We start from the raw sequence: 26,078 nt of genomic DNA, 5'->3' as shown, positions 1-26,078 counted from the left end.
AGGTGTCATCTGCTGGGTCCCCTAGGAAACTACAAGCTTGTCTGTATGTTAAACCAGCCACAGTGCAGAAGGTACAGGCCTACTGCGCCCAGAAATCTCATGTGGTTGCCCTGATGGCTTATGCACTTTCTGTGTTGGTCTTTTGCAAGACACGCATTTAGTGCCACCTGAGGCCTTGAGGGGCCCATGTCAGTACCTGAGATAAAGTACGTACCATAAATGCCTCAAACAGATTTGTGTCAGGTGTGCCAGTGTAGATAAGGGTCTATGCCGAGTGCTGACTCAGACTATCGCATTAGCATTTAGGGATCAGGCCACCACAGATATCACAGATGGTTGATTACAAAGTGTCCAGAAACCTACATATTGCCCACATAGGTGCATGACGTTGTGCTGGTACTCAGTACACCACAGATATGTGTGTGAATAAGTAACTTTCAGTGTTAGCCTCTGTCAAGATCTATGTGTGGGGGGTGATGTAGGCCTAGTAATTCCCTCCCTAACTTCTTCAATGCATACCCCACAGCAGGCAGTGTGTGTGTGTGCATTCTTTTTGGGTACACTGTCCTTGGCCAGCAACCACTGGTGACAAGAGTTGCCTCACAGATCTGATAGTATGGGCTGCTCATGCGATGTACTCTGACCTCCAAGGCCTATCACTGGTAAGACCTTGTGTTGAGAGGGATAATGTGGTCCATGCTCAACACAGAAATATTACAGAACACACAGTGTGGCAAATGTACAGCATGTCACACGACCATAGAAGGGAAGACATGGACACATCCAGGGTCAGGATATATAGTATACAGAAACAAGGACACAGACTGTACTACTAAATCAGTTGTATATGCCATTATATGTCCTTGTCCAAAGATAAGGCCCATTGTTAAGTCATAGGTGATAGATATTGACAATAGAAGCTGCATTATCACGGGCACATAGCACCACCCACGATTGGGCCCGCACAGAGTGAAGACATAGCTACTGCACCTGTAGCTAAACATTTTGATACCAATTGTACTTGACAGCATATGGAGCTGAACACTGGGCCCATGTATTCAATACTTAGCTAACAGTATGCTGAGTGAAGAAGGCAATAGGAGCCAAGAGTGAAGTTCCATAGTAAAGGCTTCAGGTTTAGCTCTTGCTGTCTTCCTTGGGTGCATACACTGAGCTTTCAGTTGTATGGCCTAGGCCATATGGTATTGCCTGCCAGATAAGTGCCTAGTTATAATGTGCAAGGGCACACTAGCATGCAAGATCATGTGGAGGCCACACCTTTGACCGCCTCAACCCTTAAGACAAAACAGATTACCGAGTAGGCCCCTGCCGACAGCTGCTGAACTCGCTCTGGTCTGGGACAAGCTGGAGCTTCACCTAAACCAGCACTGTTCCCTGTAGATTGAGCCCTTGGGTTTCAGGTACTGGCAGGACTTAGGTGGTTCTGCACCTCTGGAGGATGTGTTGGTTAGATACTTTTACCATCTGTAGGACTTGGAGTCTAGACACAGAACATAGAACATAGAAGTGATGACAGAAAAGGACCTAATGGTCAGGGCTCTTGTTGGTTTCTGTTTGAGTCCAATTTCCTTTCAACCCCTGCCACTGAAGCAGAGAGCAATATTGGAGCTGCAAAAGAAGTGTAGTATTGGGCTTTTTGGTTAAGGGTAGCAACCCCCGCATCAAGCAAGTTACCCCATGTTTATTTATTTTCCCAGACTACAGTTCAATTTCCTTGATGGTTGTTGTCTGAATCCAATTCCTCTTTTCCCCTTGCTGTTGAAACAGCAAGCAATGATGGAGTTGCATCAACAGTATGAAGAATTATTTGTTAAGGGTAGTATCCGCCATGCCAGGAAGTTACCCCCATGCATCTTACTACATTCCCCTCCCCCTTGCCTTTAGGGATCCACAGTGTTTATCCCATGCCTTTTTGAAATCTTTCACCAATTTTGTCTTCACCTCCTTCTCCGGAAGGGCATTCCATGCGTCCACCACCCTCTCTGTGAAGAAATCTTTCCTGACATTAGCTCTGAGTCATCCTCCCTGGAGTTTCATTTTGTAACCCCTAGTTCTATTGGTTTCTTTCCAGCCAAAAAGATTTATTGTTAAACTGCATCATCAAAACCTTTCAAGTATCTGAACGTCTGTATTATATCTGCTCTGCTTCTCCTCTCCTCCAGGGTATACATATTCAGCTCCTTCAACTGCTCCTCATAATTCATTTGATGGAGACCCCCCCCACCATTTTGGTCACCCTTCTCTGCCCCGCCTCCATCCTGTCTCTGTCCCTTTTGAGATATAGACTCCAGAGCTGAACAGAATACTCCAGGTGAGGCCTTACCAAAGACCTGTACAAGGGGATTATCACTTTTTTTTTTTTTTTTTACTAGATATTCCTCTCTTTATGCAGCTCAGCATTCTTCTAGCCTTAGCTATTGCCCTTCACACTACTTCGTCATCTTTAGATTGCTAGACACTATCACCCCAAGATCTCTCTCCTGTTCCGTGTACAGCAGTGCTTCACCCCCATCGCATACAGTTTTTTCGTATTACCACAATCCAGATGCATAACTCTAAACTTCTTGGCATTAAATCCCAGTTGCCATACCTTCGACCACTCTTCAAGCTTCCTTAAATCATGTCTCATTCTCTCCACTCTTTCCAGTGTGTCCACTCTGTTGCAGATCTTAGTATCATCCGCAAATAGACAAACTTTATCTTCCACCCCTTCCGCAATGTCACTCACAAAGATGTTAAACAGAACCTGTCCCAACACCAATCCCTGCAGCACTCCACTTAACACCATTCTCTCTCCAGAGTAGGTTCCATTTACCATCACCTGCTGTCTTCTGTCCGTCAACCAATTTGTAATCCACGCTACCACCTTGGCGCTCACGCCCAAGCTTCTCATTTTGTTCATGAGTCTTCTATGCGGGACCGTACCAAAGGCTTTACTAAAATGCAAGTAAATCACATTGAGCTCTCGTCCCTGTTCTAATTCTCTAGTTATCCAATCAAAGAAATCAATCAGATTCGTCTGACAGGACTTTCCATTGGTGAATTAATGCTGTCTTGGATCGAGCAACCCACCACTATCCTTTCTTTCAGCAGTCTCCATTAATTTTCCCATCACCGAGGTGAGGCTAACCGGCCTCTAATTTCCTGTCTCCTCTCTCCTCCCACTCTTGTGAAGTGGGACCACCACCGTTCTTCTCCAGTCACTCAGCACCACTCTCCTTTCCAGGAATCTATTGAACAGATCTCTTAGCAGCCCCCCAGCACATCTCTGAGCTGCCTCAGTATCCTCGGATGAATCTCATTAGGCCCCATGGCTTTGTCCACTTTCAGTTTTCCGAGCTCTTCCCATACGTTCTGTTCCATAAATAGGGTTTTGACAATCCACCCCCATCCACAGTCTTGTTAACAGTGACAGTCCTTCTCCAGGGTCTTCCTTAGTGAACACTGATCTGAAGTATTTGTTTAATATTTCTACCTTTTCTTCGTCTCTTTCCACACATTGATCCTTTTCACCTTTCAGTTTCACTATACCACTTTTACCTTTCTTCTTTCTCTGATATATCTGAAAACAGTTTTGGTACCTCTCTTTACCTCATTGGCAATCCTTTCTTACACCAGACTTTTTGTTTTCCTGATTACTTTCTTCGTCTCTCTCAGTTTAACCAGATATTCTTCCTTGTGTTTCTCTTTTTGGGATCCTTTGTATTTCTTAAACATTCTTTTTAATTTTATTTTATCAGCCACCTTTTTGAGAACCAGATACTTTTCTAACTGAAAGATTAGTTGCCTTTGTAATTGCTCCTTTTAGTTTGGCCCACAGTTGTTCCACCTTTCCCATTTTCTTCCATTTTTCAAGTTCCAACTCCAGGAATTTTCCCATTTTAGCAAAGTCCGTATTTTTGAAGTTCAAAACTAGGGGCTTCATGTGACTTCTCCGTATCCTATTTGCAATATCAAATCATACCATTTGATGATCACTGGTGCTAAGGTGGGCACAACCTGGACAATTTCTTTGAAGAAGGTGTTCCAAAGAATCTTCATTTCTAGAAGAGTATGATGTCTGAAAAACTCTGACCACCTGACCCCAGAAGAGGGGAACAACTTGAAGGAGAATTAATCAAATCACTCTGGTTTCCAGTCAATTGATGGACTACTTGGATTCCTCCACCGACCATGAACTCTAATTCACCAGACCCAGAAGATAGGTTCCCACTCCCAACAGGATGGCATCCATTGTCACTGTCACTCATGATGGAATTTTAAGCACCACTCCCATCTCCAAAGTTTTGGTCTTCAGCTACCACAGCAAACTCAACCTTGCTTGTTCTGGGATAGGGAGCCATATTGTATAATTTTGTGACTTAGGGTCTCATCTGGAGAACAAAGTTTTCTGCAAAGGCCTTATGAGCATTCTCGCTCATGGGACGTGGTCCAAGGCTGCTGTCAAGAAACTCAATAGTTGGAGATAACTCAGACATTAGAGAAAGAGAATTGAACTCTTTATCCCTTTGGTGCATTTCTAATATGGCCTGCGTTCACACCAAGGCAAACATCCTGCTGGCAGGAACTGAGAGAAATGGCTGACCCCCACCCCAGATGTTGTCTCCGAAGCAGCCAAATAACTGATCTGGTCAGCCCCTTTCTACTCCACACAAATGAGACACAAAGAGTCTCCCCCAACTTACTATTAATGCAGAACGTGGTACTCTTTCTGTGCTCCAAAGATACGACTCCTACACTGCTGACCTTAACAGCAAACCAAACCACCACAGCCCAAGGAACTAAAGGAAGTACTAAATTCACCCAGTGATCTCCTTCTTGAGAACTGCTGTGCTGATTACTTTAGTTCTCTCTCTTTTTTTTTTAACTTTATTGTGCTCATTATTGGAGGTAAAGGAAAAAATGCATCTTTTTTTTTAACTTGTGAGGAGAAGAAGAGATCCCAATAACGGATCAACAGAGGCATGAGGAGGAAGATAGAGGAAGGAGGAAGGCCAATTACAGTAGAGTCTGAGGCTAATCCAGTTAAAATTACAAAATTGGAAGCTCCCTGGTCCAAGGCTATGCTCAATTGAGGGAGAATGTACTAGACTTTCAACTCAAAAGCTGCCCTTCCAAATTTCTCTATTCTTTATCAGCCTAACCAGGCCTCATCACATAGCATGGCAGGCTCGCCTACCATCTACTGGAGATAGAGAATACTAGCAAGTTGAGATCATCATGGAAGCCTATAATGGGTGACATCAGCAAATCTTTTAGTCACTGTTTCCATTTAGACTGGTCTAGCTGGATAAAAATTACATCGTTAGCACCTTAGGTCTCTGTGCATAGCTTATAATGCAGACTAAATGCAACTTTTTAATGATTGGAGATCATGTATTCTTACAACATGATAGAAAGATTAAGCATTAAAGATTTCTATTGAAATGAAATAAAATATTAAAAACAGTTTCCTGGCATAAATTATTCTCATAGGACAAGCAGGATGGTAGACCTCATACGTGGGTGACATCATCTGATGGAGCCAATCACGGAATACTTTTGACAAAGTTTCTAGAACTTTGATTGGCACCTACTGTGCATGCCCAGCATGGCACTAAGCTTGCATCCAGCAGGGATCTCCCTTCAGTCTCTTTTTTTCTGCGCAGCTATAGCCGCGGGGATTTTTGGAGCTCTTCACAGTTCCTGATTGGAATTTTTTCCTCAGGAAATTATTTTCAAAACTTGCAAAAGTTTATACCCTCTAGGGGGTCTCCCTTCTTCGCTGTCGAATACCGAGTTGTCCGGTAAGTTTACCACCGTTTTTTGGTCGGTTCCTGGCAGGGACCTCTGTAGGCTTTGTTGGCGCCGACCGCGACCGGCCTAAATTTTTCGACGGCCACAATGGCGACGGGTTTTCATTGATGTCCTGACTGTCCGAGAACCATGTCAATCACGGACCCTTATCTGGTCTGTGTTTTATGTCTCGGACCATCGCACGATATGGAGACATGCACCGATTGTGCCCAAATGACCCCGAAGGGCTGTAAGGCACGGTTAGAAAAGATGGCATTATTATTCCATCGACCATCTCCACAGGTGCCATCGACTCAGTTGCTGAAGCATCAATGTCGATCCGAGGCCAAAGACTCCTGATCGCTGTCCCAGTCATCGGCGTCTACGTCGTCGATGCCGGAGTCGTGAAAAGGGGAGCACTGAGAGAAGCACCGACTCAAACATCGAAGAACGGTGCCTTCCGCTTCGTCTGTGGAGTCATCGTCTGAACCACCGATGAAGAAGACCCGAGCCGAGGAGTGTCCCATGCCCTCGAAGCCGGATGCACCAAGGCTACCGAGACTCCACCAGGACCGGTGCCAGATCTCGATTTTTCAATGCCGAGACCAGGTCCATCGATGCCGGCACCGATTCCACTCAAACCTCACCCTCTGGTTGAAGAACACCCACTTGGACCACCGAGGGATGCAGGAGATCAACCCTATGATCCCTGGACGGATGATTTGACAGATTCCCAGGATTCAACAGAAGTTTCGTCAGAACCGTCTCCTCCAGATGAAAAGCACAAGTCTCCACCAGAAGATCTCTCCTTTATTAGTTTTATAAAGGAGATGGCAGAGACTATCCCATTCCAACTACAGAAGGAAGAGGATTCCAGGCATAAAATGCTGGTGGTGTTGCAATTCCTGGATCCTCCAAAGGAAATCATGTCCGTCCCGATTCATGAGGTGCTGCAGGATCTGATGCAGCGCAACTGGGAACATCCTGGGTCGGTTCCCCCAGTGAACCATAAGACGGACGCTATTTACCTGGTCCAGCCTTCCCCGGGGTTTCAGAAGACGCAGTTAGCTCATCAGTCGGTGGTGGTGGAGTCCACCCAAAAGAAGGCCAAGCGTCCAAATCCCCATTCCTCGGTGCCACCTGGGAAGGAACAGAAATTCCTCGTTGCTTTGGGCCGCAGGAATTTTCACAGGGCCATGCTTATCTTGCGCATAGCGTCATATCAATTATATATAACACAGTACAACCGTAACCTGTTTAAACAGCTACAGGGTTTCGGACAGTCCCTTCCAGAACAGCTTCGAGACCAGCTGAATTCCATACTTAAAAAGGGATTCGACGCGGGAAGCATGAAGTCCGTTCGGCATATGACGTCTTCGACACAGCATCCCTTTTGTCTGCGGTGGGCATCAGCGCCCGCCGTTGGACTTGGCTGAAGTCCTCTGATTTCCGTCCTGAAGTACAGGACCGTCTGGCTGACCTTCCATGCACGGGGATGACCTGTTTGGAGATAAAATCCAAGAGATGGTAGCCCAGTTGAAAGATCATAGCAAAACGCTTCGACAGCTTTCGGCGGCCCAGACAGATCTTTCTACTCCATCCAAACGCCAATTCCGGCGTGACACTAAACGGACGTCTTACAGGACCCGTAAATATTATCCACCGGCATCTCGGGCTCACCCAGCCCGGGCCTTCCAGAAGTCTACACTGCGCCAGCCTCGAGCTCAGAAAGCTCAAGCTCCTTCCCAACCCACTCCTACAGCGGGATTTTGACTTCAGACTTCAGAGCAAAGACCATCCTCGGTTACCCAATCTACCTGTGGGCGGCTGCCTCTGCCACTTCTCCACCAAGTGGCTAAACATCATCATCGACCGCTGGGTGCAAGCAGTTGTCGCTCAAGGCTACCAACTAAATTTCTTCTTCATCCCGTCGGATACTCCACCTCAGCTGGGGTGGCCCTCTTCCGACAACTGTCACCAATTGCAGCAAGAAGTGTCTTCCCTGCTGCAAGCAAATGCCATAGAACTGGTTCCTCTTGCCCAAAGAGGTCTCGGATTCTACTCCCGATACTTTTTAATCCCAAAAAAGACAGGAGGGATCCGCCCGATATTAGACCTAAGGGACTTAAACAAGCATATCATCCAATGTCCAATATTGTCCACATCATCAGGCGACTTCATCTCTCACTGGCATGGTGGATCCTGGAGTCCCATCTACTTCAAGGCCTACCTTTTCAGACTCCAGAACCTCAAATAGTATTGACAACTGATGCTTCCACTCTAGGATGGGGTGCACATGTCAACCACGTACAGACTCAGGGAACCTGGTCGGTAGAGGAGTCCCAACACCAAATACATTTTCTGGAACTCCGAGCGATCAGATATGCTCTCGCTGCGTTTCGGGATTGTTTATACAACAAAACAATCCTGATCCAGACGGACAACCAGGTAGCAATGTGGTACATCAATAATCAAGGAGGAACCGGATCCTACCTCCTTTGTCAGGAGGTAGCACAGATTTGGGCTTTTGCTCTATCTCAGGCCATGTTTCTCAGAGCAACCTACCTGGCAGGTGTGGACAGTGTTCTGGCGGACAATCTTAGTCGGGAATTCCAGCCCCATGAGTGGTCCCTCAACCCTGTAGTTGCGTACAGAATATTTCGGAAATGGGGGTACCCGCCAATCAACCTATTCGCGTCTCTGCAGAATTGCAAGGTGGACAACTTCTGCTCTCTCCATCAAAGTCGCAACATTCCACCGCGAGACACATTTGCCCTCTCGTGGAGGGAAAGTCTCCTTTATGCCTACCCACCACTTCCTCTCATCAGCAAGACTCTCATGAAGCTACGCATGGGCAAGGGTCTAATGATTCTCATAGCCCACTACTAGCCACATCAGGCTTGGATTCCTATCTTTCGGGATCTCTCACTATGACCACAGATTCCTCTAGGCTCGGACCCATCCCTCATATCTCAGAGGAAACGGCCAGTTGCGCCACCCCAACCTTCAGGCCTTGTCACTGATAGCTTGGATGTTGAAAGGTTGATCCTACAGCCTCTCAATATTTCGGAATCTGTATCTCAGGTCCTGGTAGCTTCACGAAAGCCTTCTACTAGAAGGTCTTATCATTCGAAATGGAAACTATTTTCATTGTGGTGTACGTCAAAGGAGTTAGACCCTTTTACCTGCCCCACGAATCAGTTTTTAGACTACCTCTGGCATCTCTCAGAGTCGGGTTTACAAACCTCTTCCATCAGAGTGCATGTCAGTACAGTCGCCGCATTCCATAGAGGTAAAGGGGACGTCTCTATCTCAACACAGTCCCTGGTAGTGCGCTTTGTGAAACGCTTGCTTCACCTGAAGCAACCTCGGCTGGGGTGCACATGTTGCAAACCTACAAACTCAGGGCATTTGGTCTCCAGAGGAAGCCAAACACCAAATAAATTTCCTGGAGCTTCGTGCAATCAGATATGCTCTCAGGGCTTTTCAGGATCACCTTTCCAACCAGGTCATCCTGATTTAAACAGAAACCAGGTGGCCATGTGGTACATCAACACGCAACAGGCTCCTACCTCCTGTGTCAGGAAGCTGCACAGATATGGGCGGAAGCCCATTCCCACTCGATGTACCTCAGGGCCACCTACTTGCCCCGGCAAGTAGGTGGACAATGTGTTGGCAGACAAGCTGACAGCTGAGTCGCATTTTTGAACCACATGAGTGGTCCCTCAACCCCACTGTAGCGGACCCAATATTCCAATGTTGGGATTACCCTTACATAGACCTCTTTGCGTCAGTTCACAACCGCAGAGTAGGGAACTTCTGCTCTCTCACTCGCAGCCAACATCTTCAAACAAGAGAGGCTTTCTCCCTCTCGTGGGCCAGCGGTCTCCTTTATACGTACTCTCCACTTCCACTCATTTCGAAGACTCTCGTGAAGTTGCGAAGGTACAAGGGACTAATGATTCTCTTAGCCCCTCATTGGCCACGCCAGGTCTGGTTTCCAATTCTCTACGACCTATCAGTATACCAGCTCATTCCTCTGGGGAAGGACCCACTTCTGATCACTCAGAACAATGGCTGCCTTCATCACCCCAACCTCCAGGCCCTCTCCCTGACTGCTTGGATGTTGAAAGGTTAATACTTCAACCTCTTAACCTTCCAGAGCCGGTTTCCTGTGTCCTAGTAGCTTCACGAAAGCCTTCCACAAGGCAATCTTATCGTTAGAAATGGAACAGGTTTATGGTATGGTGTACTTCCATGTCCATTGATCCCTTCACTTGTTCCACACCAAAGTTTTTGGACTATCTCTGGCATCTGTCAGAGTCAGGTCTCCAAACGTCTTGTCAGTGCGGTAGCCACCTTCCATAAAGGTGTCGGGGATGTACCTATTTCAGTACAACCCCTTGTAACACGCTTTTTGAATGGCTTGCTCTACCTTAAAGCTCCACTGCACCCTCCGGCCCCTTCCTGGGACCTCAACTTGGTTTTGGGGCGGCTCATGAAACCGCCATTTGAGCCTCTCCAATCCTGTGTTCTCCGCCATCTCACCTGGAAGGTGATTTTTCTTTTGGCGGTCGCATCTGCTCGCAGAGTTAGTGAGTTACAGGCCTTAGTCACCTACCCGCCTTACACTAAACTTCTGCATGATAGAGTAGTACTCCGCACTCACTCTAAGTTTTTTCCTAAAGTAGTATAGGAGTTTCATATCAATCAATCCATTATACTACCCACCTTCTTTTCCAGGCCCCACTCAAACCCAGGAGAACGGGCTCTGCATACTCTTGACTGTAAACGTGCTCTAGCATTTTATCTAGACTGTACAGCTGCCCACAGGAAATGCACTCAATTGTTTGTTTCCTTTGATCCCATGAAATAGGGCAAACCTGTGAGTAAGCAGACTCTCTCCTCCTGGTTAGCGGACTGTATTTCCTTTTGTTACCAACAGGCAGGCATTCCGCTTCAAGACTGTGTTAAAGCCCCCTCTGTCAGGGCCTTGGCAACATCAGTAGCACACCTACGCTCGGTGCCGCTTGCTGACATCTGTAAGGCTGCTACCTGGAGCGCTCTCCACACCTTCGCAGCACACTATTGTTTAGCCAAGGCTGGCAGACAAGATTCCATCTTCGGCAAGTATGTGCAACGCAACTTATTTGCGAACTGAGGTACCAACATCCTTCCACCAACCCGGTAGGGTTCAGGATGCCCTCTACCAAATTCCACCCCAGTTCTTGTGCCTGTTGCACATCTTTGGATACATTTGGTGCATTGCTCGGGCATCCTCAGCTCTGTACTCACCCATATGTGAGGACTACCATCCTGCTTATCCTGTGAGAAAGCAGAGTTGCTTACCTGTAACAGGTGTTCTCACAGGACAGCAGGATGTTAGTCCTCACGAAACCCGCCCACCACCCCGCAGAGTTGGGTTCACTTACGATTTATTATTTTATTTTTCGCATGTACTTTTTACTACAAGACGAGACTGAAGTGGGACCCCTGCTGGCTGCAGGGTTGGTGCTATGCTGGGCATGCCCAGTAGGTGCCAGTCAAAGTTCTAGAAACTTTGACAAAAGTGTTCTGTGATTGGGCTCCATCCTGATGATGTCACCCATATGTAAGGACTAACATCCTGCTGTCCTGTGAGAAAATGCTACTTTCGGACATCATACAAGTATGAATTCTATGCCCAAAGATCTCACAATTTAAGATAGTAATTTCATATAATCATGTTTAACTTATGTGGCAAATATAAGCATAAGTTATACCAGTTTTTAAAGTGAATGTACATGTGTATGTTTGCTTTGAAAATTATTCTACAAAGAGTACTGACATAAGTTACACCTGCTATACGACGTGTAAATTTTCTGTGAAAACTTATATGCATACTTTATAAAATCAAAATGTATGTGTGTAAGTGAAATTCTATCTGAGTCCAACTTCTGGGAGCACCTTTGCACAGTCTGGGTACATTTCCACATGAAAAAGATGTGTGTAAGTTTACCCACGCATCAGGCAGACACATTTATAAAATGCCATTTCTGCATGTATAACAGTGGTTTACATATGAAAATGCATTTGAAAATTACCCCATAAGTGGATACCTGTGGCAGTGGGGGAGAGAGTGATTTGGCCAAGTGTTTATCTTGTAGGAAAAGCAGGATTTGAATCCTTGTCTCTTTGGTTCCCAGTAAGTTACAGTAAGCACTAGACCACTCCCTCCATTGTAGATTTATAATCCTGTGATATCAGGATCTACATTAATAGGGGTTGGTAGTTTATTCCCTGCTTACTGTTTCCTCCAGTTGGAGAAAACTTAGTTTCTCATTCATCAAATGTAAATTACCCAAGCTAAGAATCCCTATTTTATTTTATTATTTTATTAATTTATTTAAAATTACTTCTATCCCGTATCCTCCAAAGTTCGGGGTCTTTCAATTTGATGCTCTGTAATCATTTTCAGCAAATTATGACTAGCAGAGTACATATGCTAAATGGTAAAATCTTGTTTTTATTGACACTACTGAATTAAAAAAAATCAAATTGGCAATACAGTTCTAGCAGGATGAATAAAAACTTCACTTTGCTTTTGGCTTTCAGATTTACTCAGGGAGAGTTTTGAGAAGTGGGACGAGCTCTCTCATATAGACTAAAATCTCCTCAGAAATGAAATAAAAGACACAAAAGGGAAATCCAAAATATTTTTAATACCAATGAAATTATCTAAAAGTTGTTTGTTAGTAGTACTGCTGTAAATAAAAGTATTTTTTATATATAAATGTAGATCAAGACGACCTACTTTTTATTACGTTTGGCCTTGTGAAAATTGTGGCTTCAGCAATGGTTTAGAAGTTTCAAAATGTGGGAAATGTAATCAAACCATGCAGAAAATGGGGCGCACCATATATGTGGAAGGTAAGTATAATGTCTTTAACAGAATGAACCAATAATTAAAGATATTTCTGAATCCTGATATCTGATGTAGCATTTCTGAAACATATAGTACATGCAGCCAGCTTGGTGTGTCATCTTTTGTCATCAAATGGAAAGAAGAATCTTTTATTATTATTATATATAACCTCATGAGAATTCTATATTTTAAAATAGTGAAGCAGAGGGGGGTCTGAATAACTCAAGAAAATAGCATGGGGTAGCATTTTTTATTTCTAGGTCAACTGTTCAAAACTGGCTTAGGTCAGTTGTGGCTAAAAGTCATTACCAATGTAAAGCCTTTGTGGCTTATGTGAAATGAGTTGGTGGGTTCAGTTAAATTCCCAGTGAGCATAAAAATTGCATAGCCGCTTATCTGTAGAAATTGTCCCTCTAGAGCAGGATTGAAGCTCATTAGCGAGGCAAGCTTGCATGGCCGTCTCCTATGTTGTACCATTCTGTGAATAAACTGAGGGCTTTGATTTCCAGTGCAGTCCAACAACTTTCACAAGTACTGGATTCACTTAACGTTTTTAAGAGACAGTGAAGCAAAACTAAGTTAGGACCCTCTGGTAGCACCAAAAAGATCTTATATTGACCAGGCATACAATTCTTTTTGTGTGAGCAAATAAAATCATAAAATTCCAATAAAAATAGGGAAAAATGAGTATTTTTTTAAACTTTATGATGATGCAGTTCAAATCTTAACTGTGGTTTATTTAAATGAGAATACCTGTAATTGTAACCTAATAATAATGAAGAGTTGCATTTACCACAAACTCCAAGAAAAGAGAAAATTAAAGAGAAAATTAAAGAGATGGAGAATGCTGGGGCACTAGTGAGCCTGCATTGAAATGGTGACTTCGTCCCTTAGCTCCCATCCCTTCTCAGTTATTTTATATAGTTTGAGTTTTTCAGAGTTTCTCTTACTCTCAATGGCTGGCCTCTGGATGTTTATCACTTTAGGATTACTGTTTTGATTAATTTTTTTCAAGCCCAGTGCTGCCTCCTGGAGCGGTTCAAAGACAGGAATCTGCATCTTTGTGTTGTCAGCCTTAACTCTGGATTGTCACAGATACGTGGGCCCTTCATTATTTCATTAGTGGACACTGTCCTGGGTGAGGTAGGCAAAATGGTGCTTCAGCATGAGGTCTCCGTCCCTCAATTCGATTGAGCTTGAAGCCCGTAGCACACTAAGCAGCGTGGCTTCAAACTATGTGAGACTTCCTTCCCTGAAGCCGCATGGTATTCTAGAGGCCTGAACAGATGGAAGTGCCAGTGAATCCATGGCACTCACTTTTAGCATTGGAGGCCCCTGGGACCACAGAGAGACTGCTCCAGATATATCTCTACCTAGGCTGAAGAAGAGGGATAGCCAGTTTCTGGGGATTGCTCGATGTTTTTGAAGGCAGCAGTCTGACTCAGGACAGAGGACTTATAGAAATCTGCAGAAGCAGAATTTTGACTAAAACGTATGTGGCTCCCCTCTTGGCCTGGACTATGAATTACCCCTATGCTTGGAGTGGGGAGTACCACATGAGAAATTATATTTACTAATTCAGGTTCATAGCCTCATCCCCCACTCAGGATACTAATGATGCATTAGAATTAGGGCATCCCGACAGTGAGGTTCCAATAATTAGAAAAGTAGTCCAAGTGCCTGTAACTAAAAACTCACCTGAGCTAAAAAATTCTAACTTATCCCTATCAATTAAAAAGCAGAATGAAAATACAAACAAAAAACAAACTTTGAAATGTTTGTATGCTAATGCCAGAAGTCTATGAAGTAAGATGGGAGAATTAGAATGTATAGCAGTAAATGATGACATAGACTTAATTGGCATCTCAGAGACATGGTGGAAAGAGGATAACCAATGGGACAGTGCTATACCAGGGTACAAATTATATCGCAATGACAGAGAGGAGCACTCGGGAGGAGGTGTGGCACTTTATGTCCGGGATGGCATAGAGTCCAACAGGATAAACATCCTGCAGGAGACTAAATACAAAATTGAATCTTTATGGGTAGAAATCCCTTGTGTGTCGGGGAAGACTATAGTGATAGGGGTATACTACCGTCCACCTGGTCAAGATGGTGAGACGGACAGTGAAATGCTAAGAGAAATTAGGGAAGCTAACCAAATTGGTGGTGCAGTAATAATGGGAGACTTCAATTACCAAACAAAGAAGAAGCAATCCCTTGCACATCCGCAAGTAACCGAGAGCACTGGTGCAGGCAGAATCTTATAACCACCAAAACTTGTCAGTAAATCGTGTTTTAATGTTCCAAAACACTTTCAAAATCACTTAAAATGACTTCAATTACCCCAATATAGACTGGGTAAATGTATCATCGGGTTACGCTAGAGAGAGAACGTTCTTGGATGGAATAAATGATAGCTTTATGGAGCAATTGGTTCAGGAACCGACGAGAGAGGGAGCATTTTTAGTACTAATTCTCAGTGGAGCACAGGACTTGGTGAGAGAGGTAACGGTGGTGGGGCCGCTTGGCAATAGTGATCATAATATGATCAAATTTGATTTAATGACTGGAAAACAAACAGTGTGCAAATCCAAGGCTCTCGTGCTAAACTTTCAAAAGGGAAACTTTGATAAAATGAGAAAAATTGTTAGAAAAAAACTGAAAGGAGCAGCTACAAAAGTAAAAAATGTCCAAGAGGCGTGGTCATTGTTAAAAAATACCATTCTAGAAGCACAGTCCAGATGTATTCCACACATTAAGAAAGGTGGAAAGAAGGCAAAACGATTACCGGCATGGTTAAAAGGGGAGGTGAAAGAAGCTATTTTAGCCAAAAGATCTTCATTCAAAAATTGGAAGAAGGATCCAACAGAAGAAAATAGGATAAAGCATAAACGTTGGCAAGTTAAATGTAAGACATTGATAAGACAGGCTAAGAGAGAATTTGAAAAGAATTTGCTGTAGAGGCAAAAAACTCACAGTAAAAACGTTTTTAAATATATACGAAGCAGAAAGCCTGTGAGGGAGTCAGTTGGACCTTTAGATGATCGAGGGGTTAAAAGGGGCACTTAGAGAAGATAAGGCCATCGCGGAAAGATTAAATGATTTCTTTGCTTCGGTGTTTACTGAAGAGGATGTGGGGAGGGTACCCGTAATAGAGAAGGTTTTCATGGGCAATGATTCAGATGGACTGAATCAAATCACGGTGAACCTAAAAGATGTGGTAGGCCTGATTGACAAACTGAAGAGTAGTAAATCACCTGGACCGGATGGTATACACCCAGAGTTCTGAAGGAAGTAAAAATGAAATTTTACCCAACGCACAATTAAACTCTGGAATTTGTTGCCAGAGGATGTGGTTAGTGCAGTTAGTATAGCTGTGTTTAAAAAAGGATTGGATAAGTTCTTGGAGGAGAAGTCCATTACCTGCTATTAAGTTCACTTAGAGAATAGCCACTGCCATTAGCAATGGTAACATGGAATAGACTTAGTGTTTGGGTACTTGCCAGGTTCTTATGGCCTGGATTGGCCACTGTTGGAAACAGGATGCTGGGCTTGATGGATCCTTGGTCTGACTCAGTATGGCATTTTCTTATGTTCTTATGTGTATACCTGCAGCTCTGGTGAGACGGATTTTTCTTGCTCCCTGAGGTGCTAGGTTCAGTGTCTGGACCCATCCCTCAGGTAGAGCCAGGCGAAGGGGGGGGTGATTAACCCTGGCGGTGCTAGCCCATGTGGTTCCAGGTCCCTGATAGCCAGGGGACTGGCTGCTCAGCGACAGAAGGCTCCCCCTCAGTGTCTGCAGTACAGGGAAGTAGCCCCTTTGGGGATTTTTCCTGTTACTAAAGGGTAAAAGTTTTGTCTGAAAAAAAAAAAACAGCTCCAAGTTCCCTGTTCACCGTGGCTCCTGGGGTACATCAGTCTGCCCGATGGTGCAGAGCCAGGCAGAACCCTGAAGAGGAGGGGAGAGTATTTCAGCCCTGGTAAGAACCTCTGAGGATGTTTTTAGGCTTCCTATCTCATTTTTACCGCTGGCTCCAGAGCTATTTTTACCATGATGGCCATTTTGTTTTTTCTTTTTTGACCTCCCACGCGGTTCCCCAGCAATCCTGGGGCCGATTTTCATGGTGTTTTTGGTGGGGGTCACCTGGGCTGGGTGGCAGCACCTGTTTTCTTCTTTTTGCAGGAGGAACATGGCAGAAACTCCTCAGGTAGAACCCTGTAAGGCCTGCGGGGTATGGTCAGGTTATTTAGACCCCCTGTAACTGTGCACGGACTGTGTACTGGGTGGGGAAGGGGCCGCAGACAAGAGGACCAAACCTAAAAAGTCTGCACACAGGTCAGGCTCGTCAGCTGGGTCAGCTGGGTGTAACAGAAGGAGCCCAACCCCCACTGTGCACCCTGTGGAAAAGGTCTCCTAGGGATGACCCTTCCCCACTGCGCGTACTCGAGACCAGAGGAATCGAGAGACACGGACACTGATTCTAGCAGTGACGACACGGGAGCGGGGGGATTTTCATCAGAATTTCATCAGAATTTGTGCTGCTCATGCATGAGGCATTTCTGGCTCAGAAGCTCGCAAAGTGCAGAGCCCAGGATGGGAGCATGGGAGTTCCCAAGCATCCCCATCTGCGAACTAACGGTCATCCGTCCCGGGCAACTTTGGCTCGGGAGGATCTAGCGGGTGCAGTCGACCCGCAGGGGAACAACTCCACTACGCCCCCGAGGGACCCTGCTGCAGATCAGGGTGAGGTCCCTCCAGATATAAGTGATGACGATCAGGATCCGGTAGAACCTAGTGCGGAGGGGGATGACCCCCGCGTTGTACGACTGTGTAAGAGGGAGGAATTGCACCCTTTATTCCCCAGGTGCATGAGGAATTGGGGGTGAGACCCTCGCTGGAAGATTCCAACAGCGAGGGAGTGAACACAGTCCTGGAGGGTATCCGGGGTCCACCAAGTGCTTTTCCTGAAGAAGATTCAAAAGCTCATCAGCTGGAAGTGGGAATCCCTGGGGCAGAGCTTAAGGTCGGCCGGGCGATGCAAAAACTCTACCCGCTAATGGAGGAACATATAGAACACCTCAAGGTACCTAAGGTGTATCAGCAGTGACCAAGAAGACAACCATTCCAGTGGCGGGAGTGGCTGCTGTCAGAGATGTGCAGGACCGCAAGCTGGATCTGCATCTGAAGCAAGTGTTCGAGGTCTCCTCCTTAGAACTTCGTGCGGCGGTGTGTGCCAGCATGATGCAAAGAGCGTGTTTGTTGCATTCAAAAACCACAGGACCCATCGTCTTCTGGGACTTTGTCAGCTTCTCAGGTGGCTCGTCTGGAGGCGGCGGGTAGGCATATGTGGCGGATGCTTTATATGACTTAGTGTCTTCGGTGGTCCGGACTATGGTCTCCTTGGTGGGGACTTGGCGACTCCTATGGCTCCACAATTGGGCAGCAGATGCTTCCTCCAAGTTGCAACTGTGCAGTCTGCCTTTTCGAGGGAAGTTACTGTTTGGAGAGGATTTGGATCAGCTGATGAAATTTCTGGGGGATTCCAAGGGCAATAAACTGCCAGAAGATAGAAAGCCCTTTTTATGGTTAAGAGGTGTTGGAGTGGATTCTTGGGTACTGCGGTGATGGCCACTGCCACGGGGAGGAGCCCCGTGAGGAACCGCAATACTAGGCAAGACTCTTTACACAAAGACACAGAGAAGTTTGTATTTATTGTACAGCTCGATTGTACTGTCCAGGGAGCGGGCACACAGTGCAGGTAACCCAGTGAAGTAGTCCAGGGGGTCCTCAGCAGAGGAGACCAGTCTCACACTCGAGTAGGTGATAGGCAGCACGGTGTAGCAATGCCAGGTCCTGGGTATAGGCAAGGAGTGCTGAAGTTGGAGAGGAGACAGACTGTGAGAGGGTTAGTACTCACTGAAGCAGAACCTGTATAGTTGATGGTCCAGGCAGGCAGAAGTTGTTCAGTGACAGGCACCAGAATAGGGAGAGCAGGCCCTCGAGGAGTGAGTACCCGGTATCCCAGGATAGGTACCTGACATAGAGCAGAAGGGCCCCCAAGGAGTGGGTACCCAGGTTAGGAGAATTACCCCGAAGGGCAGAGAGAGCTTCCTGCGGCAGCTAGGAAGCGGTAGAGCAGCTTAGACCAGAGCAATTCCAATCCAATCCAATCCTTGCTAACTCACTTTGTTAGCAAATGAAGGGTAGGCTAAATACCAGGATATGATAACGTCACTCTGCGGGATGCCCCCGAGGTTCCCGCCATGATTTGGATATAGACATGGGTGTCCTATGCGCACGCGCGCGCACCCTAGGAGGCCCTCAGGAAAATCATGGCGAACACCGTCGCCGTTGCCAATCTGGGGACGCCGGAGAGAACGGCATGAAGACACGGCAGCAGCCATCTTCTCAAGGCTTGAGGAGAGAGAAGGAAGAAATGTGAGGCATAGATGTCGAAGCCGTCTGAGACCGGACGCAACAGCCCTACAGGATTTATGAAAAGCAGGTCAGGGAGGAGTGTTCCACCCTCTGGTTCCAGACAGACTTCTTCCCGTACACAGTCCTTTCGCGGCTCCAGTTGTCCTGCCAGATGTGGTTTCGGTTAGGGAGCCGGAACTGGGAAGCCCACCCACTCCTCGGACAGGATGATCGGGGGCAGGTTGTCCGAATTTTATGAGGAGTGGGCCAGGATCACCTCAGATCGCTGGGTGTTGGAGGTGGTAAAAGAAGTTTATGCCTTAGAATTTTCTCGGCCTCTCATGCCGGCCTTTGTGGAATCGCGATGCGTTTCCCGCAACAAGCAAGCCGTGGTAGAAGACACTCTACAAAATTGCTGGCCCTGAAGGCGATTGTCCCTGTGCCGTCTAAGGAGCGGGGAAGGAGCGGTATTCCATTTATTTCGTAGTTCCCAAAAAGGAGGGCATTTTCCGACCCATCCTGGACCTACAGAAGGTGAATCGCTGCTTGAAGGTGCCCCATTTTCAAATGGAACACACAGTCATCGCAGTGGTTCAAAAGGGAGAGTTCCTTGGATCTCATCGAGGCTTATCTACACATCCCGATTCGCAGCGCTCACCAGAGATTCCTACGATTCAAGATACTGGGTCGGCATTTTAGTTCCGGGTGCTGGCATTCGGACTGGTGATGGCCCCGCGCACCTTTACCAAGATGATAGTTGTGGTGGCAGCGACCCTCTGGAAGGAAGGGATAATGGTCCATCCTTACCTCGACGATTGGCTGATTCGAGCCAAGTCGGAAGAGGAAGGCGAGCGGACGGTTCTTCATGTGAGCCATTGTCTCCAGTCCTAGGCTGGGTAATCAACGAAGTGAAAAGTAATCTGACTCCATCACATGGTCTGGAGTATTTGGGAGCTCATTTCGACACACTCCAGGGCAGTGGGTTTCTCATGAACGACAGGATGTACAAATTGCTGCATCAAGTGTGTCTCTTGTTACAGCTTCCAATCCCCAGAGTGTGGGATTACCTACAAGTTCTAGGGTTCATGGCTTCAACATTGGAATTGGTGCCTTGGGCCTTTGCTCACCTGAGACCATTGCAGAGAGATCTATTGTCACGGTGGGACCCAGTGTTGGAGCAATACCAGTTGGCCCTGCCTTTGGCGCAGCGAATCAGGTCCAGCCTGCAATGGTGGCTGTCGGAAGATGTCTTACAGAAGTGGATGCCCTTTGAAGTCCCAGATTGGGACAACGGATGCGAGCCTTCAAGGCTGGGGAGCAGTGTACCTCGGTCATACGGCGCAGGGAACCTGGTCCTTACCTGAATGGTCGTGGTCTATCAATCACCTAGAGACAAGGGCAGTCTGAAAAGCGTTGTTGGCATTCCAGTCCCTGGTGCAGGGGAGATTGGTTTGAGTCTTTTCGGACAATGCTACCACAGTGCCATATCTCAATTGCCAGGGAGGAACCAGGAGTCTGCCGTGGCACAGGAAGCACACATCCTCTTCGCTTGGGGTGAGCTTCATCTGGAAGACATCGCAGCCTCTCACGTGGCAGGTGTGGACAACGTGCAGGCGGACTTCCTCAGTCGTCAACAGCTGGATCCCGGGGAGTGGGAACTATCCCAGGAGGGTTGGAATTACATTTGTGCCTGATGGGGAGTTTCCCAACTGGACCTCATGGCGATCTGTGTCAATGCCAAGATGGACCGGTTCTTCAGCCGAAAGAAGGAAATCGGGGCGGTAGGAGTAGATGCCCTAGTCTGCAAGTGGCCAACTGGAATCCTCCTGTATGCCTTTCCTCCATGGCCCCTGATCGGGCACATTATCCGGCACATAGAGGACCATCCCGGTTTGGTAATTCTGGTGGCACCGGAGTGGCTGCGGTGGCCGTGGTATGCGGACCTGGCACAGTTGGCGACAGACGGCCCACTACGCCTAGCTCATCTGCAGAATCTCCTGCGACAAGGGCCCATTTTTCGGATCGGGAGGATCACTTCTCTCTTGCAGCCTGGAGTTTGGGAAGATGGCTTAAGCCTTGGGAAGATGGCTGCTGCCGCGTCTTCATGCCGCTCTCTCTGGCGTCCCCGGATTGGCAACGGTGACGGTGTTTGCCACGATTTTCCTGAGGGCGTCCTAGGGTGCGCATGCCACCCACGCCTATATCCACATCATGGCGAGAACCTCGGAGGCGTCCCCTCCGAGTGACGTCATCACATCCTGGTATTTAGCCTGCTCTTCGTTTGCTAACAAACTGAGTTAGCAAGGATTGGAATTGCTCCGGTCTAAGCTGCTCTGCTGCTTCCTAGCTGCTGCAGGAAGCTCTCTCTGCCCTTCGGGGTAATTCTCCTAACCTGGGTACCCGCTCCTCGGGGGCCCTTCTGCTCTATTTCAGGTATCTATCCTGGGATACCGGGTACTCGCTCCTCGAGGGCCTGCTCTTCCTATTCTGATGCCTGCCACTGAACAACTTCTGCCTGCCTGGACCATCAACTATACAGCTTCTGCTTCAGTGAGTATAACACTTTCAGTCTGCCTCCTCTACAGCTTAAGCACTCCTTGCCTACATCTGGGACCTGGCACTGCTATGCCACGCTGCCTATCACCTACTCGAGTGTGAGACTGGTCTTCTCTGCTGAGGACCCCTTGGACTACTTCACTGGGTTACCTCCACTGCTGCCCATTCCCCGGGCAGTACCATCAAGCTCTACAATAAATACAACTTCTCTGTGTCTGCGTGTAAAGAGTCTTGCCTAGTATTGCGGTTCCTCAGGTGGCTCCTCCCCGTGGGAGTGGCCATCACCGCAGTACCCAAGAATCCACTGCAATACCTCATAACCTTAACAGATTGCTAACTCCATGGATTTGGCTCAGCAGGCCATTCCGGGCCTGGTCCAGCGAATCTCCGAACAACAGAATTTGTTGGACAACTTGACTGTTGCCTTTAAATCAGTTACACGCACAGATGAATGCACCGGCTACTGCAGGTAAAGAAGTTATACCGCCAGAAGTGACGGTGAAGTCTACAATGCCTTTATCTGCTCCGACACACTTCGTAGGTGAAGATTGGAAGTGTAGAGGATTTATTAATCAATGTTGCATGCATTTTTCTCTGCAACTTAACCATTTCCCTGCAGCGTATGCCAAGACCACCTATATCCTTTCGTATCTGGACGGAAGAGCGTTCGCTTGGGCCTCACCGCTGTGGGAGTGCAATGACCTTATCCTGAATGATCTTGCCGGGTTTCTTGAACTGTTTAAGTCAGTATTTGATGACCCTGCCTGGTTCTCGACAGCAGGATCAGCTTTGGTTCATCTAAAACAAGGTAACAAACCTTTACCAGACTTCACCATTGAATTCAAGACAGCTTCTGGATTACATTAGGACGCTAGGTGCCTGAAAACCCTATTTTTTTGAAGGCCTGAACTCCCAGTTGAAAGATGACCTGGTGACTCGTGAGATGCCGAGACCTTAGCAGAACTTATGAAGTTGACAGCAAAGACTAGGGATGTGAATCGGGCTTCGGACAATTGAAAATATCGTCAGAAATCGGGGGCTCCCCCGAAACGATAGGAAAACCCCATGATATTGATTGTAGGGGTTCTCTTATCGTTTTGGGGGAGGGCGGGAAAAACGGCACACAAAAATAACCCTAAACCCACCCGACCCTTTAAAATTAATCCCTTTGCTTCCCCCACCCTCCCGACCCCCCCCCCCCCAAAAAACATTTTACAGGTACCTGGTGGTCCAGTGGGGTCCCGGGAGCGATCTCCCGCTCCCAGGCCGTCGGCTGCCACTAATCAAAATGGCGCCAATGACCCTTTGCCCTTACCATGTGACAGGGTATCCGTGCCATTGGCCGGCCCCTGACACATGGTAGGAGCACTGGATGGCCCGTGCCATTTTTAAAGATGGCGCCGGCCATCCAGTGCTCCCTCCATGTGATAGGGGCCGGCCAATGGCACGGATACCCTGTCACATGGTAAGGGCAAAGGCTATCAGCGCCATTTTGATTAGTGGCAGCCAACGGCCCGAGAGTGGGAGATCGCTCCCGGGACCCCCACTGGACCACCAGGTACCTGTAAAATGTTTTTGGGGGTCGGGAGGGTGGGGGAAGCAAAGGGATTAGTTTTAAAGGGTCGGGGTGGGTTTTTTGTTTATCAGCTCGGGCGTAGCTGATAAAACCGCGATCGGGCCCGATGGAAAAAAACTCACATGTGAATTGGAACCGGAATCCAAACCGATTCTGGTTCCAATTCACATCTCTAGCAAAGACTGATCGCCAAATTTGCGACAAAGTTCAAGAGGTCAAGAGTTACAGAAGACCACTCCAGGGAGAGAATCGTGTCAAGTCTGTACCCAGGCCTTCACTCCCAGGGCCTGCTGCTGGTGAAGAAGAACCAATGCAATTAGGCCGCAGCCATTTGACTACAAAAGAGAGATGACTCCGAAAGAGGTTGGGACTATGCATGTATTGTGGACAAGCTGGTCATGCTGTACAAACATGCCCTATATATTTGGGAAACTGGCAGACCTAAGTCCAGTGAGAGGACTCTTCTTAGGTGTAACTGCACCCTCTCCTCCACTCTCTCTTCCAGTATCTTTAATCTGCGGGCCTTTGGAATACCAGACCTTTGCCTTAGTATACTCTGGGGCAGGGGGAAATTTCATTTTGAAACGTCTTGTGGAACACTTGCGGATCCCTACCACTACTATGACGCCTCCATTACTTTTGTCCTCTATTCATGGAGAGCCCTTACTGGGTGAAGTAACTCTGCTTACAGAACCAGTGAGCTTGCGTACTGGCACTCTTCATACAGAGACAATTTCCTTCTTTGTGCTAGAGAAAGCCATGCACCCTTTGGTACTTGGGTTACCATAGCTGCAGAAATGCATGCCACAATTCAACTGGACCACTTTGGAGCTTTAACACTGGGGTCCAGATTATCATGGCAAATGCTTAATGGAAGTCTGTCCAATACCATGCATGCCAACTACCCCGTTGTTGCCTGGGTTGCCGCCTCAATATGCATCTTACCAAGATGTATTCTCAAAAGAAGCTGTGATGTGTTATCGCCACACAGATCATGCAACTGCACAATTAATTTGAAGCCAAATACGGAACCACCCAAAGGAAGGGTCTACCTCCTCTCCGTAATAGAGAATAAAGCGATGTCAGAATACATCCAGGAGAATCTCCAGAAAGGCTTCATAAGACCATCCAAGTCTTCTGCCAGCGCAGGATTTTTCTTCGTGGGGAAGAAGGATGAAACGTTACATCTATGCATTGACTAGAGGTCTGAATCAGATTCCCATAAAGGACCACTACCCTTTACCACTCATCTCGGAGCTATTTGAAGGTTACAGGGAGCCAAGATATTCTCCAAGCTTGACCTCAAAGGAGAGTATAATTTAGTTTGCATCCACGCTGGCGATGAATGGAAGATGGCTTTTAATACCTGGGATGGACACTTTGAATACCTGGTGATGCCCTTCGGCTTGTGCAACGCCCCTGGCTGTCTTCCAAAACATGATGAACGATATTCTGCGTGATTTACTCTATCAATTTGTCATTGTCTACATAGACGACATCTTGATATTTTTCCAGGACCTGCAATCCCATCAGGAAGATGTCAAAGGAGTTCTGCAGAGAGTTCATGAGAACCGCTTGTACGCCAAATTGTCTAAATGTGAATTTCATAAAGAATCTGTGCCCTTCTTAGGTTACATTGTCTCAAACAATGGTTTCCAAATGGACCCTCAGAAGCTTGAGAGTATTCAAAAATGGCCACAACCCATGGGCCTAAAAGCTCTAAGATGATTTTTGGGATTTACCAATTACTACCGGACCTTTATCAAAAATTAATTTTCATTGACTTTTCCATTAACAGCAATGACTAAGAAGGGAACCAACCGTTGCTAATTGGTCTATGGAGCTGTGACTGCGTTCCAGAAGTTAAGACGCCTTTCAAAGCAAACCATGTCTCCGCCATCCAGACATTACGCGACCCTTCATTGTGGAAGTCGGTGCCTCTGATGTAGGTGTAGGGGCCTTGCTAAGCCAGACCGATGATTCAAAGATCTACACCTCTGTTCATTCTTTTCCCGACGCTTCTCACCAGCGGAGAAGAACTACGGTATTGGGGATAAAGAACTGTTGGCAATAAAAATGGATTTGAAGAATGGCGCCCCTGGCTTGAAGGTGCCCAACATCAGATTACAGTCTATACTGATCATAAAAACCTGGAGTACTTCCATCACGCTCAGCGCCTCAACCATAGACAGGCGAGATGGTCCCTGATCGTCAACAGATTTGACTTTGTGCTAAAATATCGCCCTGGTGACAAGAATGTCAGAGCAGATGCATTATCTTGTTCTTTCTTCTCAGAGGACGTACCTGATGAACCCCCAGCATATTATTGACCCGAGAAGAGAGTCATTCTCACAGCCACACATCCGGTACCCCCCGGGACAGACCATTGTACCCTGCAATCTAAGAAAGAAATTGCTAAGATGGGCTCATGACTCAAACTGGCCGGACACCCTGGTCATCGGTGAACACTGGCCAAGTTACAAAAGTACTATTGGTGGCCCACCATGAAAGAAGAAACTCAAGCTTACCTAGCCTCCTGTTCCAGTTGTGCCAGACACAAATCGCCGCCCGGACATCCTTGGTGCCTGCTTCAACCCTTGCCAGCACCAGATGAGCCCTGGACCCTCATCGCAACAGATTTTGTGGTGGACCTGCCACTTTCTGGACGGTAACAATACCATTTGGGTTACAGTGGACCGATTTCAAAGATGGCTCACTTTGTGGCTCTCCCTGGCTTGCCATCAGCCATGGAACTTGCTAAGCTATTCATCAGTCACATCTTTCGCCTACATGGCATGCCTAAACACATTGTTTCTGACAGAGGA

At 46.9% G+C, this 26,078-nt stretch overlaps 1 protein-coding gene across 1 annotated transcript in view; it reads left to right on the top strand.

Moving 5' to 3' along the window:
• LOC115094675 (RNA-binding protein 44-like) overlaps positions 1 to 26,078 on the top strand; it is a 276,873-nt gene that overhangs the window by 66,110 nt on the left and 184,685 nt on the right. The window contains exon 2 of the mRNA XM_029607927.1: positions 12,575 to 12,705. Coding sequence (XP_029463787.1) covers positions 12,575 to 12,705 — 131 coding nt within the window. The remainder of the gene's footprint in view (positions 1 to 12,574; positions 12,706 to 26,078) is intronic.

This window comes from Rhinatrema bivittatum, chromosome 6, assembly GCF_901001135.1.
Source record: "Rhinatrema bivittatum chromosome 6, aRhiBiv1.1, whole genome shotgun sequence".
Taxonomy (NCBI): domain Eukaryota; kingdom Metazoa; phylum Chordata; class Amphibia; order Gymnophiona; family Rhinatrematidae; genus Rhinatrema; species Rhinatrema bivittatum.
The sequence above is the reverse complement of the archived record's forward strand: the minus strand, read 5'-3'. Positions and strand labels throughout refer to the sequence as shown.